This window comes from Rana temporaria, chromosome 1 (assembly GCF_905171775.1).
Source record: "Rana temporaria chromosome 1, aRanTem1.1, whole genome shotgun sequence".
Classification (NCBI taxonomy): domain Eukaryota; kingdom Metazoa; phylum Chordata; class Amphibia; order Anura; family Ranidae; genus Rana; species Rana temporaria.
The window spans coordinates 251,328,564-251,343,573 of NC_053489.1; the positions used below are offsets into that span (position 1 = coordinate 251,328,564).

Genomic DNA, 15,010 nt, shown 5'->3' on the forward strand with positions numbered 1-15,010 from the left:
GCGGAGGAAACACAGGGCGGTCCCTGCACAGTGTGCGGAGACCGCCCTGTCATCTGCCAGCTCAGCGGGGATTTTACGGAGGATCCCCGCTGAGCTTTGCGGACACACGAAGCGGATCATTACTGATCTGCTCCGTGTGAAAGGGCCCTAGACAAATACTTTAGGCAGAAGTTTATTACGATCTTTGGGCCTGATTCACAATTGAGATACAACGGCGTTTCTCCTGATACGCCGTCGTATCTCTGTTTCTATCTATGCGACTGATTCATAGAATCAGTTACGCATAGATAGCCAGAAGATCCGACAGGTGTAATTGTATTACACTGTCGGATCTTAGGATGCAGTACCGCGGCCGCCGCTGGGGGGAGTTTGCGTCGTAAACCAGCGTCGGGTATGCAAATTAGCAGTTACGGCGGATCCACAGCGGTTTTTCGCGTTCGCTAAAAGTTTCCCGTCGCAAAGTTACACTTTTTTTTTTGGTGCCTTAACTTTAGTCAGCAAGTGTATTGCTGTCTAAAGTATGGCCGTCGTTCCCGCGTCGAAATTTAAAAATCAACGTCGTTTGCGTAAGCCGTCCGGAAATACGGAAGTACCCTACGCGCGTCGCCGTTCAAAAAAATGACGCGCAAAGCACGGCGGGAGTTCGGAAACGGAGCATGCGCGGTAGGTCCGGCACGGGAGCGCGCCTAATTTAAATGGCACACGCCCATTTAAATTGGCCCGCCTTACGCCGGAGGCCGCGGGCGTAGTTTTCATCGCAAGTGCTTGGTGAATCAGGCACTTGCGATGAAAAATTGCTGCGGTGTAACTTATCTAGGATAAGTTACGCTGCCGCAATTCTACGTGAATCTGGCCCTCTATTCTTTGTTCTGTAGTCAGAAAAATAATGCACAAAGGGATTTTTTGGAAAATAAGAATATGCAAATGAGCAACAGTTTTGCTTTATAAACATGGAAGACAGAACATTGTATGTGTCCATGATACTAGTTTGAGGAGTATAATTTGAGTTTAAAGGCTTTTGTGATGGACTTGCATATATTTTATTTCATTTTTCTGTATTTATCCGGTAAGTAGGTGAAATTGGAGAGCCAAATGTATTGCAAATATTTTGGACATGCATACATTTATTTATTTTATATTTATATATATATATATATATATATATATATATATATATATATATATATATATATATATATATATATATATATATATATATATATATATATATATATATATATATATATATATTTGATACAGGAATTTGGAAAAACAACAGTCTTACATATATTTTTAACTTGCATATACTTATTTTTTTTTATGTATATATCGGGTAAGTGGGTGAATTTGGAAAACCAAAATGAATGTAGCATTTAAACCCTTAATGTGGACCATTAACACACTACTCATATAATGTATTTGTTTTTTCAAAGGAATATCAGCATCCATTGTATTAAAGCAAACCGATTACGCAATCGCACAAGTTGGAAAGTCCGTTCAGTTAAGCTGTGAAGTCGTTGGGTATAATATTAATGATCACCACATGTACTGGTTCAGGTTGGAAACTGATGGAAAATTTGTTTGGATCTCAGCATTTAGAACTGGACAAACAACATATATTGCTGATAGTTTTAAAGACCGAGTCACTCCATCTACAAGTGGATCCACTTCCCTGCTGAAGATTGACAGACTGACTGAGGCAGACAGTGCCAGATACTACTGTTCTCCCAACAGAGCACAGTGAGGAAGTCCTATCTAAGGCCTGTTTAAAATGCACCATGTACAGCCAATGAAGTCAGAAACATATATATTTCCAAAGTATTTTGGGCCAGATCCACAAAGAGCCGGCGTAACGTAAATTTTTCCATTTAAGTTACACTGCCTTAAAATTTCTACCTAAGTGCCCGATCCACAAAGCACTTACCTAGAAATTTTCAGCTGTGTAACTTAAATTCCGCCGGCGCAAGGCGTTCCTCTTCAAATGGGGGCGATTCCCATTTAAATTAGGTGCGCTACCCGCGCCGGCCGTACTGCGCATGCTCGTGACGTCATTTTCCCCGACGTGCATAGCGCGAAATTACGTTACGCCGAGCTTTGTGGATCGCGACGGGTCAATAAAGTTGCGTCGGGAAAAAAAAAAGATACGGCGAAAAAAAAAAAATTCAAAACAAAAAAAAAATTGCGTCGCTGGACAGAAGGGTCTGCTTTTACATGGTGTAAACAGTTTACACTTTGTAAAAGCAGCCCTAATTTTGCGTTTGCAAACTAAAACTTACGGAGAAAAAACGAAGCGTAAAAGCTTCGTGGATCTCCGTAAGTGCTAATTTGCATACCCGAGGCGGCATTTCGACACGAAATGCCCCCAGCGGCGGATGCGGTACTGCATCCTAAGATCCGGCAGTGTAAGTCCCTTACACATGCCGGATCTTCTGGCTAACTATGGAAAACTGATTCTGTGGATCAGTTCCATAGTTACAGTAGAAACAGGGATACGACGGCGTATCCCTTTTGATGATCTGGCCCTAATTGCTTGGAGATATTTACAAGTTGATGTAAAGCTGTTAATTCGTTCTTTTAAAATGTGTTTTCTATTTGGTAGAACTTGTGGCTTACCACGTCATGAATGTTAATATTAAAGTACCTTAGGAAAAGGTATTAACACAATTTGATAAAATGGTGAAAATTTTGGCAAAAGTTTGTATTTCAGTGAAATACTTGTGTGCATTGGTGCTTGGGATCACAAGGCTTTGTCTGTTTCTAAACAAAACCATGTCAATCAGAAACAAGAAACTTTTTAATGCCTATTTTAAACAGAGACACTATTGTGAAATTAGTGACATTTTTGTATCAGTGACGTTTTTACGATGATATCAAAAGGCAGCAGATTAACAAACAGGGAAGAAGTCTAGTGACCATGACGATATGCGTTGGATTGGATTAGACGGGCACCCAGAAGTGACGTCAGGCTACAAGCTCGCTGCTCGTTTTTGTATCTATTTTTTTACCCGTTTGTTATGTGAGTACCTTAACTGCTTCCCGACCGCCGCACACAGATATACGTCTGCAGCATGGCACGGACAGGCACAGGGGAGGGCTGGCAGCCTTAGGCCTGGGGGGCAAGTCCAGTCAAGTGGCCCATTAACACCTTGCCGATCAGCCGCCGTCGTTATACGGCAGCAGGTTGGTTCCCCAGCGCCCACGGCGTGGAGCTGATGCGCGTGGCCAGCAGCTGCGATATCCACCAGCGACCCTATGAACACTTAAACCCTTGATCGCCCCCTAGTGTTAACCTCTTCCCTGCCAGTGACATTTATACAAAAATCAGTGGGTATATTTAGCTCTGATCGCTGTATAATGTTCACTGGTCTCAAAAAAGTGTCCAATCTGTCCACCCCAATGTCGCAGTCCTGCAAAAAAAAAAAAAAAAAAAATCGCTGATCACTGGCATTACTAGAAAAAAATTAAAATAATTAAAATTTCAAATCTATTCCCTATTTTGTAGATGCTATAACTTTTGCGCAAACCAATCAATACACGATTATTGCGTTTTTTTTTTTTTTACCAAAAATATATATATCTTGGCCTAGACTGATGAAGAAATATATTTTTTGGGGGGGATATTTATTATAGCAAAAAGTTAAAAATATTGGTTGTTTATTTTCAAAATTTCTCTTTTTTGTTTATACCGCAAAAAATAAAAACTGTGACCAAATACCACCAAAAGAGAGCGCAATTTGTGGGGAAAAAAGGACGTAAATTTTGTTTCGGTACAACATCAAACATCAATTGTCAGTTAAAGTGATGCAGTGCCGTATCGCAAAAAATGGCTTGGTCAGTGCCCATCAATGCAGCCTCATCAGTGCAGCCTCACAACTGCAGCCTGATCAGTGCCGCCTCACCAGTGCAGCCTGATCACTGCCACCTCACCAGTGCAGACAGTACCCATCCATACAGCCTCACCAGTGCAGACAGTGCCCATGAGTGCAGCCTCACCAGTGTAGAGAGTGCCCATCAGTGCAGCCTCACCAGTGCAGAGAGTGCCCAGGCATCAGTGCAGCCTGATCAGTGCTCATCAATGCAGCCTCACCAGTGCCTATCAACGCAGCCTGATTAGTGCACTTAAAGTGGAGGTTCACCCTTTAAAACATTTTTTGACATCACACAAAGTCGCGCCATCCTACCGACAGAATGCCGGTGTTTTTTTTTTTCTCAGCACATACCTCTTAATCCCGATTTTCACCTCACGGCAATCCCGCGGGAGTGGGCGTTCCCAAGCACTGCCTGTGATTGACAGGCTTCCGAACGGCGCATACTGCGCGTCCCAGGTTGCCGACAGAACCCGAACATCGGTGCGCAGGCGCCGTATAGAGCCGCACCGACGTTCGGGTTTTTTCGGCAACCTGTGACGCGCAGTATGCGCCGTTCGGAAGCATGTCAATCACAGGCAGTGCTTGGGAACGCCCACTCCCGCGGGATCGCCGTGAGGTGAAAATTAAGGATCAAGAGGTATGTGCTGAGAAAAAAAAAAAAACACTGGCATTCTGTCGGTAGGATGGCGCGACTTTGTGTGATGTCAAAAAATGTTTTAAAGGGTGAACCTCCACTTTAATGCAGCCTCACCAGTGCAGAAAGTGCCCATTAGTGCAGCCTCACCAGTGCCCAGCTCCTATGCGATGCATACTACTGAAGGGGATACAGACTATACAGTAATAATGTTTTTACAGAGGCAGGTTATCACATCTTACCTTTGCAGCCTTGCAGCCTTTCAGTCTCAGTCTCTCTCTGTCATGTCTCTCTGTCATCATGTCTCCCTGCAGCCAGCCCCAGCAGGCTCGTACCATGTCCCTCCCCTGACGTGCCACATGAGTCAGGTCATGTCACATGACCTGCCTGCCTGGTTGCCTCTGAGACTCCTGGGAGGTGGGAGTTGTAGTTTGCTGTGCTGATAACTTCCTTAACTTCAGCGCGGCCAAACTACAACTCCCACAATGCAGCACAGTCTGTGCAGCAGACAGCCAGCCAATCGGCGGCCGCGGTGGCCGAACTACAAACTACAACTCCCACGATGCAGTGCAGCAGCCAGCCAATCGGCAGCCGCCGTGGCCGACTTATAGTGAAAAAATAAAAATAAATTTACAGACAGCCAGCGCCGCGGCCTTTTTTAAAGCTAATGTAAGCGGCCCGGGGGGAAATCTCCACTTTTCCACCTGGGCCAGTCCGCCCCTGGACAGGCAAAAGGACGTATATATACGTCCCCTTTAAGAAGTGTCATTGTGGACGCGCGCGCATCCGTCGTGAGCTCCGTGACTTCTACCGTGGGTCCCGTGGATTCGATGTCCGTGGGCATACCCGCGATCGTGTCACGGTGAGGAAGAACAGGGAAATGCCGATGTAAACAAGCATTTCCCCAGTCTTCCTAGTGACAATGTCATTTTTACAGTAATCAGTGCATTTTTATAGCACTGATCGCTGTAAAAATGACAATGGTCCCAAAAAATTGTCAAAGGTGTCCGATGTGTCCGCCATAATGTCCCCCCTTCATCCGGAGCTTCTCCGGGCTCTCCCGTGCCATCGGGGGCCCGGAGAAAGAACCGTCCAGCGCCGGATGGGAAGCATAGAGATGACTGGTGACCATATGGTCACCAATCATCTCTATGACTGCCGGAGGCCCGGGCGCAATGTGATGACGTCATGCCTGGTACCCGGAAGTAAACAAAGCCGCGATTGCGGCTAGTAAGCATGAGATCGGTGAATTTTTTTTTACGATCTCATGCTTTCCAGCCTGGAGGAGAGATCTCTCCATAAAGAGGACCTGTCACACATCATTCCTATTACAAGGGAATTATTACTGAAATGATGGTTATGAATGATGTCAGTTACAAGTTCCATAGGAGTTTAGGAAACTTCCACAGCTTTGACCATTAGTTGTATTATGCTTAAAGCGGGGGTTCACCCTTAGAGGGCACTTTTCCCCCTTAGATTCCTGCTCGTTATTACTAGGGGAATCGGCTATTTATTTAAAAATAGGTGCAGTACTTACCCGTTTACGAGACGCATCCTCTCCGTCGCTTCCGGGTATGGGCTTCGGGAATGGGCGTTCCTTCTTGATTGACAGGTTTCCGAGAGGCTTCCGACGGTCGCATCCATCGCGTCACGATTTTCCGAAAGAAGCCGAACGTCGGTGCGCAGGCGCAGTATAGAGCCGCACCGACGTTCGGCTTCTTTCGGCTACGAGTGACGCGATGGATGCGACCGTCGGAAGCCTCTCGGAAGACTGTCAATCAAGAAGGAACGCCCGCTCCCGAAGACCATACCCGGAAGCGACGGAAGAAGATGCAGCTCGAAAACGGGTAAGTACTGCACCTATTTTAATACAAATAGCCGATTCCCCTAGACCGAACGAGCAGGAATCTAAGGGGAGAAAAAAAATTTTTTTAGAAATGGGTGAACTCCCGCTTTAATCAACATTGGAGGGCAGTGTTTACCAAGATTAATTCACTACCCGGTACATTTTCTGATATGTAATCAGATATAAAAAGTGAATTTCCCACAAAATATCTCTTTATTTTTAGGTGAAGAAAGGTAGGACTTGATTATCCATCATTTTTGGTGCTCCTGTTAGGAAGGTCTAAAATTAGCTTTGGCATAAATATGTTAGCAAAGGCTCGGCTGTGAGTTGTATGGTTTGTTTCCCATCTCTTAAAAGTATTCTCTATATTTCTTGAGCCATTAATGCAAGGCATTTTTCATAAGATATTCCCATTTATACATACTGTATGTGCTCTTCAACATTTTTGTTATTGTATTATATATAGGGATATCTAGATTAGCGAATTGTGGGGGATCTCCATGCAATTAATATAACATTCTCTGAAATTGATGGATTCAAGCTGTAACAAACCCAAAAGCAAACATTTACTATATTGCAGCTTACCGATTCTCGCATGCAATGGGTGCATTAGATTTCTTTCTTCTTTTTTTCATCTGGCGATCCAGCCAGCAAGTCTGTTGTTTTCAGAAGCTCAAGCTCTCCAGTAGAATATATCAGATTACATGGATGAGACCATTCAACACTGGTAGAAGTAATTATAATGACCAGCTTTTATTTATTAATGCAAAACCTTTATCCCAAAGCCCTTGTTCACACTGGTGATATTTGACATGTCAAATCGCATCTCAAATCGGCGGCATTTTCCGGCAATGGCATCGACCTAATCGGTGTAACGCTGCACCGATTTCAAAACGTAGTTTCTGTACTACTTTTTGCAATTTAGGCCCGTGATTTACATTGAAATCTGTGCAAAAACCTGCACAGATGTCTCTGAAATCACGGCCGAAATGGGACTGACCAGCGGGAGTGAAATTGTGCGAGTTCAACTGAACTCACACGGCTTCTTCAAACACCTTTTTTTTTGGAAAAAAATGGTTTCATGATCTAAAAAATAACAAAACAGTAAAGTTAGCCCAATTTTTTTGTAAAATATGAAAGATGATGTTACGCCGCATAAATAGATACCTAACTTATCACGCTTTAAAATTGCGCACACTCATGGAATGGCGCCAAACTTCGGTACTTAAAAATCTCCATAGGCGACGCTTTGAAATTTTTTACAGGCTACTAGTTTAGGGTTACAGAGGAGGTATAGTGCTAGAATTGTTGCTGGCACTCTAACACACGCGGCGATACCTCACATATGTGGTTTGACCAGCGTTTACATATGTGGGCGGGACTTACGTGTGCGTTCGCTTCTGAGCGCGAGCTCCCGGGGACAGGGGCGTTAATAATTTTTTTTTTTTTTTTTTACTTATTTTTATTTATTTATTTTTACTTATTTTTATTTATTTATTTTGATCACTTTTATTTCTATTACAAGGAATGTAAACATCCCTTGTAATAGGAATGATGTGTGACAGGTCCTCTTTATGGAGAGATCTCTCCTCCAGGCTGGAAAGCATGAGATTGTAAAAAAAAAATTCACCGATCTCATGCTTACTAGCCGCAATCGTGGCTTTGTTTACTTCCGGGTACCAGGCATGACGTCATCACATTGCGCCCGGGCCTCCGGCGGTCATAGAGATGATTGGTGACCATATGGTCACCAGTCATCTCTATGCTTCCCATCCGGCGCTGGACGATTCTTTCTCCGGGCCCCCGATGGCACGGGAGAGCCCGGAGAAGCTCCGGATGAAGGGGGATGTCCCATTCCGCCACCTATAAGAATGATCATTCTTATCGTGCACAGAATCGCCGGCACGAAATAATGATATCTGAATGATGCCTCTAGCTGCAGGCATCATTCAGATATCCCCCCATCTGTGGACGTCATATTTCAATGGGTCGGCAATGAAGTGGTTAAGCACTAGAAGAAAATTTGTAATTGATTCAGCCTAACTCAATCTAACAATTGTTAAAAATAAATATTATCCACACAGGGAGGGCATTGTTTTCAGTGAATTATGTTCTTTGTTGACTTGAATTGTGAAAAGCAGCAGTAAAGAGCAACCACTGTCCATAGCTACAGATGAGGAAGCAGAGTATGTAACATAAAAATGCGAACAATTACAAATTATATATAAAATTATGTTTTTAGAGATTTGCCAGTAGTTTGCTGTGACTGTCCTTGTTATTAATATTATATTATTATTATTATTATACACGATTTATATAGGGCCAACAGTTTATGCAGCACTTTACAATGTGGAGGGGGGACAGCACAATTACAGTACAATACAGAAGGGACAGGAGGGCCCTGCTCATAGAGCTTACATTCTAAAGGGAGGGGGGTGGTGGTACAAAAGGTAATAGCTGCAGAGAATGATTTCATGGGGGGTGGCTTGGGGACAGTTGTTAGGTGGGCATGGCATAGGCTTCCCTGAATAAATGAGTTTTCAGAGATCTCCTAAAGGTGGAAAGGTTGGAGGCTGATTGGACATACCAGGGCAGGGAGTTACAGAGGATGGGAGAGACTCTGCCGAAGTCCTGAAGGCGAGCGTGAGAGGAGGTAACAAGGGAGCTAGAGAGCAGGAGGTCCTAGGAGGAACAGAGGGGACGATTTGGGCGATATCTGCAGATGAGGTTGGTGATTCAGATGGGGGCGATGTTGTGAATGTCCTTGTATGTTGTGGTTAGCATTTTGAATTTTACACGGTGGGGTAGGGGAAGCCAGTGAAGGGATTGGCAAAGAGGAGTAGCAGTCACGGATCGGTTAGTGAGGATATGCATCAAGCTGCAGTAGAAATGTATGAAACCACAGATAAACAGAAATCCCAGCATCTCTATTGCAGCGCCCCCCCACGCAATTTCCAGAGGCCTGGTGGTGACTCTCAGAGACAGGGAGGGCCGACATTCTTCCTCAAGGTGCAGGTTGTTCGGCATGGTGGGTAATGTACATAGTAGAAAGATGGGCACAGTCACTTTTATGCTTGAACAAAGAAAAGTTTAATCCTCACAACAGGAAAAATATGAGAGAGGGGTAGGGCACAGGGTACCCTTAGCCAAAAAACAGCAGCAACTAGCAGATCTTCAGACTCCTTAGGCAAAAATATTTAGAAAAGGTAGACAACAGTACAGGAAAAGGGCCTTTAAGCTGGAGCAATCTGTCTCCTATGGCAAATTAACTTAACTCACAGCATCATACGCAGTTTCCTTTGGATTAGTTCTCTATTGAAGTTTTCCCATCCACTTTTTACTCATGAAGAGTCACCTCTGGTGCTTCTTTATAACGCTATCTACCTCCAGGTAGTGAGCAGGCTCTTCTTTGCAGAACCTTGAGCAAATGGCTAGGCTTCAGGCCTACCCAGCTGGAGCTGTTTCTCACACACCCACCCGGAGAAGACCCAGATCACCTGACCTTCTCCAAATAAATACATTCTCCTAACATGCATAGCGTCCAGTCTGATTGGCTGAGAAAAGTATGTTTATTCATAACCTGAATTCACTGTAGCTCATAGTACTAATGCCAAAGGCATTAGTATGACTTGGAAAAAGGTTCCTGCACTACTTTGGGGAGACTTCAGCACAACTTGCATTGACTTCTATTAACCACTTGCCGGCTGCCTCACGGCGATTGACGTCAGCATTGACGTCAGCAGAATGGCACGGGCAGGCAGAGAACTGTAAATATTCATTACTCCCCTCCCGCGATCGTGCCCACGACCACAGTCACGCCACGTAGCAGCCTGAGTGTCCGCTTCTTCCCACCTGCCGCCGCTGCTACTGTCATCCTCAAGGAAGGACAAAGGGCAACAGGCGCAGCATGTCTGGATGAAGAGGTGGGTCTTTTCAAGTTAATAAGGGGGGGTGATTGGTTGCTAGGAAGCGGGGTGGTCGATGCAGCCAATCACCCTCCTTTAACGTGAAAATTTGGGAAGCTCCCATCCTCAGTCCATACCTGCTGCACCTCCTGCTCTCTGCCCTGGCAGGGCAGTAAAGCGTGTGCTTGGATGTTTGGGAAGTGGAGGGGGCTATGATATGCAGGGAAGACTGTAATGTGAAAGGGAAGCTGTGATGTAAAGGGAACTCTGGTGTAAGGGGGGGGGACTGTGATGTAAAGGGAGGACAGAGGATACTGATGTAAAAAGGATAGACTGTTAAATGAAGGGTTCCAGGTTCCTGGAAAAGGCTCTAGGATATTGGGTGCTGCAGGAATCACCAGCTGGAGACTGAATTTACATGACACAGTGTAGACATTTGTCAGAACACCACAGATCTTTCAGTTGTCCAAACAGCATTATTGAAGTATGATCACATCATAAAACAGAAGAGTGCAATGTTTCGGCGTCACGCAGGACCCCTTCGTCGGGCATCTGACGTTGAAGGGGTCCTGCGTGACTCCTAAACTTTTCACTCTCCTGTTTTGTGTTGTGTTAATACTTCAATAAAGCTGTTTAAACAACTGAAAGTTCTGTGGTGTGCTGGCAAATATCCACATTGTTATATGAAGTAGGGAATGAGGTTACTGAAGTAAGGATTCATTTGCACTTGTGCACTAAAACACCACAGGTCTCTGCTAGGGCACACAGAAAACAATAATTCATACTGGGTGCTGAGCAGTGTGGTTTGTAAATATGCATCAGATCAAGAAATATGTTCCTATACCCCACTATCAATTGGTATTAGTCTCTATATTATATATAAAGAACCCACAAAGGGGAAAATAGGAGAGGGGAATGGGACTTTGCGATACCAAAAGTATGTAGAGAAAAGCCATCTAGTGTTTTACATTTTTATTGAAACATTATCATAATCTCTTGAGGATAGGAAAAAGACAATAAATCAAATAGCAATAACATGCAAGCTTCAAAAACTCCAATTATCTGTGGTGCAAAAAAAAAATGTGGTTTTAGCCTGGATCAACCAATCAATTTTTTTTTGACAATAATCATATATCTAAAAATAATTCCATGAAAATATTCCAGTTTCATCCACAAGGGATGCAGTTCTAATGGTCAAGCGCAAATAACAACAAAAACGAGAGAAAATAGTTCCCCCAAAGAAGACCAAAATTAGAACACTCTGGAAAAACACTGAATTTTATTAAGTATAAAAAATATTGTGCAACAAAAGACATATATAAAATGGCAGATAAACAGAGTGGTATCAGAGTTAAAAAAGACAACGCTGTCAATTAAAATCAAGGGAATCGCAGCTGCGCATTACAAATACATAAACCAACGACCAAACACACCTGGTTCAGGCACACAATTAATGGAGCACAGCTCAGAGTGGGAACACTCCCAGACTTTAGTATATTGAACAGTCCTATGTATGGGGGGGGGGGGGGTTCCAGTGAGCTGAATGTGCTATTTGAAGATTTTTTTTTTTTTTTTCAAATAGCACATTCAGCTCACTGGGTTATGTATGTGTAATGCGCAGCTGCGATTCCCTTGATTTAAATTGACAACGTTGTCTTTTTTAACTGTGATACCACTCTGTGTATCTGCCATTTTCTATATGTCTTTTGTTGCACTATATTTTTTCAACTTAATAAAATTCAGTGGGCCGGATTCAGATAGGTTAGCGGATCTTTAGAAAGCACTTACCTCAAAACTTGCGGCGGCGTATCGTAAATCCCCCGGCGGAATTCAAATTCCGCTGCTAGGGGAGTGTACTATTTAAATCAGGCGTGTCCCCGCGCCGATCCAACAGCGCATGCGCCGTCCACAAATTTTCCCAACATGCATTGCTCCAAATGACGTCGCAAGGACGTCATTGGTTTCGACGTTAATGTAAATTACGTCCGGCCGTTTTCACGAACGACTTACGCAAACGACATAAAAAATTCAAAACTCGGCACGGGAACGACGGCCATACTTAACATAGGATACGCCGCACTTACCCCTGCTGTAGCAGGGGTAACTTTCCGCCGGAAAAAGCCGAACGCAAACAACGTAAAAAAAAGGGCCGGGCGGTCGTTCGTTTCAGAATCTGCGTAAATGCTCATTAGCATATTCAAAGCGTAAAAGACACGGAAGCGCCACCTAGCGACTGGCCTAGAATTGCAGCCTAAGATCTGACGGTGTAAGTCACTGTAAGTCACTGATTCTATGAATCAGTCGCATAGATACGACCGGCCGACCTTAGAGATACGACGGCGTATCAGGAGATACGCCGTCGTATCTCCTATCTGAATCTGGCCCAGTGTTTTTTCCATAGTGTTCTAATTTTGGTCTTCTTTGGGGGAACTATTTTCTCTCGTTTTTGTTGTTATCTGTGGTGCAAGTTAGATTAGAAGCACACATAAGGGTAATGAGCCACTTGCTGGCTACACCCACTTTTTGGCCACACCCACAGATGTGCGGCACCCTCACTTGTACCTTAAGCCCCACCATAGCACCCCCAAAATAATTAGTCTGGAGCCGCCCCTGCGTTCCTAACCTCATGCTGACAGGTGCCTACACAGAAAAAACAGGAAATCTAATTTTTACCATGGGTGAAAAAACCCTCAAAAGGGGAAGGTGTGTAATATGAAGGATGTCAGTCAAGAGATTTGTACCTTTGCTAGAGGAAAATGTTACTGACCGGTCCTTTATGAATTTCAATTTAAACCCTAATATTCTTTTAAAAAAAAGTTATTTTAAAATTTGTCTTCTAGGGCGCAGTTATGATGTCAGGTTCAAATTATCTGATGCCTATGGGCAACTTACTCAAGAAGTTTTCCTAAATATTATCCAGCTATGTCCTTTTGTTCTGTAAATGATACTTGATCAACATTATGCCGGAAGTGAGATTTCAAATAATGTCTCAGCACATAACAATATGCAAATGATCCTTTCCTTTAGCTTAAAAACACAGAAGGTTGTACGTATCTATTCAGACATTTCCAGACAAAGGTTACAAATCTAAGGGGTTGAAAGTCTATTGTGATGGACTTGCATATATTTTTTAATGTAATCTTTCTGTATCTTTCTGGTAAGTTGATGAATAGGCAAAGATAAAAACAGTTAATATAGTATTACAATGTGTATTTAGTCTTACAAACTTTTTTTTTTTTTCTCAAAGGAACATCGGCATCCATCGTATTGACTCAGAAAAATGCAGAAATTGCACAAGTTGGAAAGTCCATTGAGTTAAGTTGTGCAGTCAGTGGTTATAATATAAACGATCACCACATGCACTGGATCAGACAAGCCACTGGAGGAAACCTGGTTTGGATGGCAGCATTTAGAACCGGATACACTACTTATATTGCTGATAATTTCAAGGGCCGAGTCACTCCATCCACAAGTGGATCCACTGCCCTGCTGAAGATTGACAGACTGACTGAGTCAGACACTGCAAAGTATTATTGTGCAAGAGAACACAGTGAGGAAGTTCTAGCTCAGCTCTGGTTAAAAACTACAAAGTACTTCAGCCTGTATTTTTCGAAATATGTCAATTCGGCATATAGGCCACTTATATTATATACATTTTATCAACATGATAGAGTGTTTCCAATCTGTTAGTTTATGTCAGAATTTTTGGGGAAAAAAGTAGTTACTGCAAAAAAAAAAACAATATCGTTGAAAACACAAAATTTGGCTGCACCACAGACGGGCACTTACAGTAATAATGTTGCTCACATAATGAGATTTAGGTTTTCTATTTGCATAGGCAAATTTAGTAGAAAGAGTTTATTCTCAAAGTTTTCTTGTAAAACTGAGGGCAACAACAATAAAATGTGCCTTTCATGTTATGTACTTTCATTATTTGGGTTTTTTACATTAAAGAGTTATTTGAAAAAAAAATAATTTTCTTCTCCTGATTGTCTAGAATTTGCGTACTTAGGCTAGGTTTACACTAGTTCAGTCTCTGAAAATAATATGTTGGATTGTTTAAAAAGTTTGACTAAGCAGCCTCTATCAGAGGTCAGAAGGCAATCCTGACACCTCTTGAATGAAAGCTGAAAGAACAAAAATACGAAAATGACAGAATTATGAATAAGCCAAATAACAAACAAGCGAAAACACAAACGTACGATTGGACAATCTTACTAAAATACGAAACACCGAAACAGCAAAGGAACGAAAATGACATCTATAACGAACGATTTGCATTCCGTATTTTAAATCCTTTGTCTGTTCATATTTTCATTTGTATGTTCGTATTTTCATTTGTGTGTTTTGTAAATCCGTTTCTTTGTCTGTTCGTAAATTTGTGCACTTGTATCATTCTTTCGAATGGGCAGTGTAGTTAGTGAGTGATGTATCTTACTTAATATCTTAGCCAATCAGCTTATCTCTTTTGTGCTGAGTCACATTGGACAGTGTAAAGCCTCGTACACACGATCAGACTTCAAACAAACTTTTCCGTTTATTTTTGTCCGAAGGGAGTTGGCCGGACTTTTGAAACCGAAAAAGTTTGTCCGATAGAGCGTACACACGGTCGGATTTTTTGGAAAATGCTCATTTTGAAGTTTGTTGGCAAAAATTCCGACTGTGTGTACGGGGCTTAAGAGAAAGTCTATCCTAATATGGATTAGCCGCGTGTTGAAAATTAAACTAAAATACGAGATTGCGAATGACTGCCCGC

General features: G+C 42.9%; 2 gene segments (V, D, J or C); both read left to right on the forward strand.

Annotated features, from left to right (window-relative positions):
• The first annotated feature begins 958 nt into the window (after positions 1 to 958).
• Positions 959 to 1,763, forward strand: LOC120924906. The segment is given in 2 exon segments: positions 959 to 1,066; positions 1,434 to 1,763. Coding segments are annotated over 2 exon segments (354 nt in total).
• An 11,538-nt stretch (positions 1,764 to 13,301) lies between these two features.
• LOC120924907 lies at positions 13,302 to 14,195 on the forward strand. The segment is given in 2 exon segments: positions 13,302 to 13,411; positions 13,502 to 14,195. Coding segments are annotated over 2 exon segments (489 nt in total).
• The last annotated feature ends 815 nt before the right edge of the window (positions 14,196 to 15,010 follow it).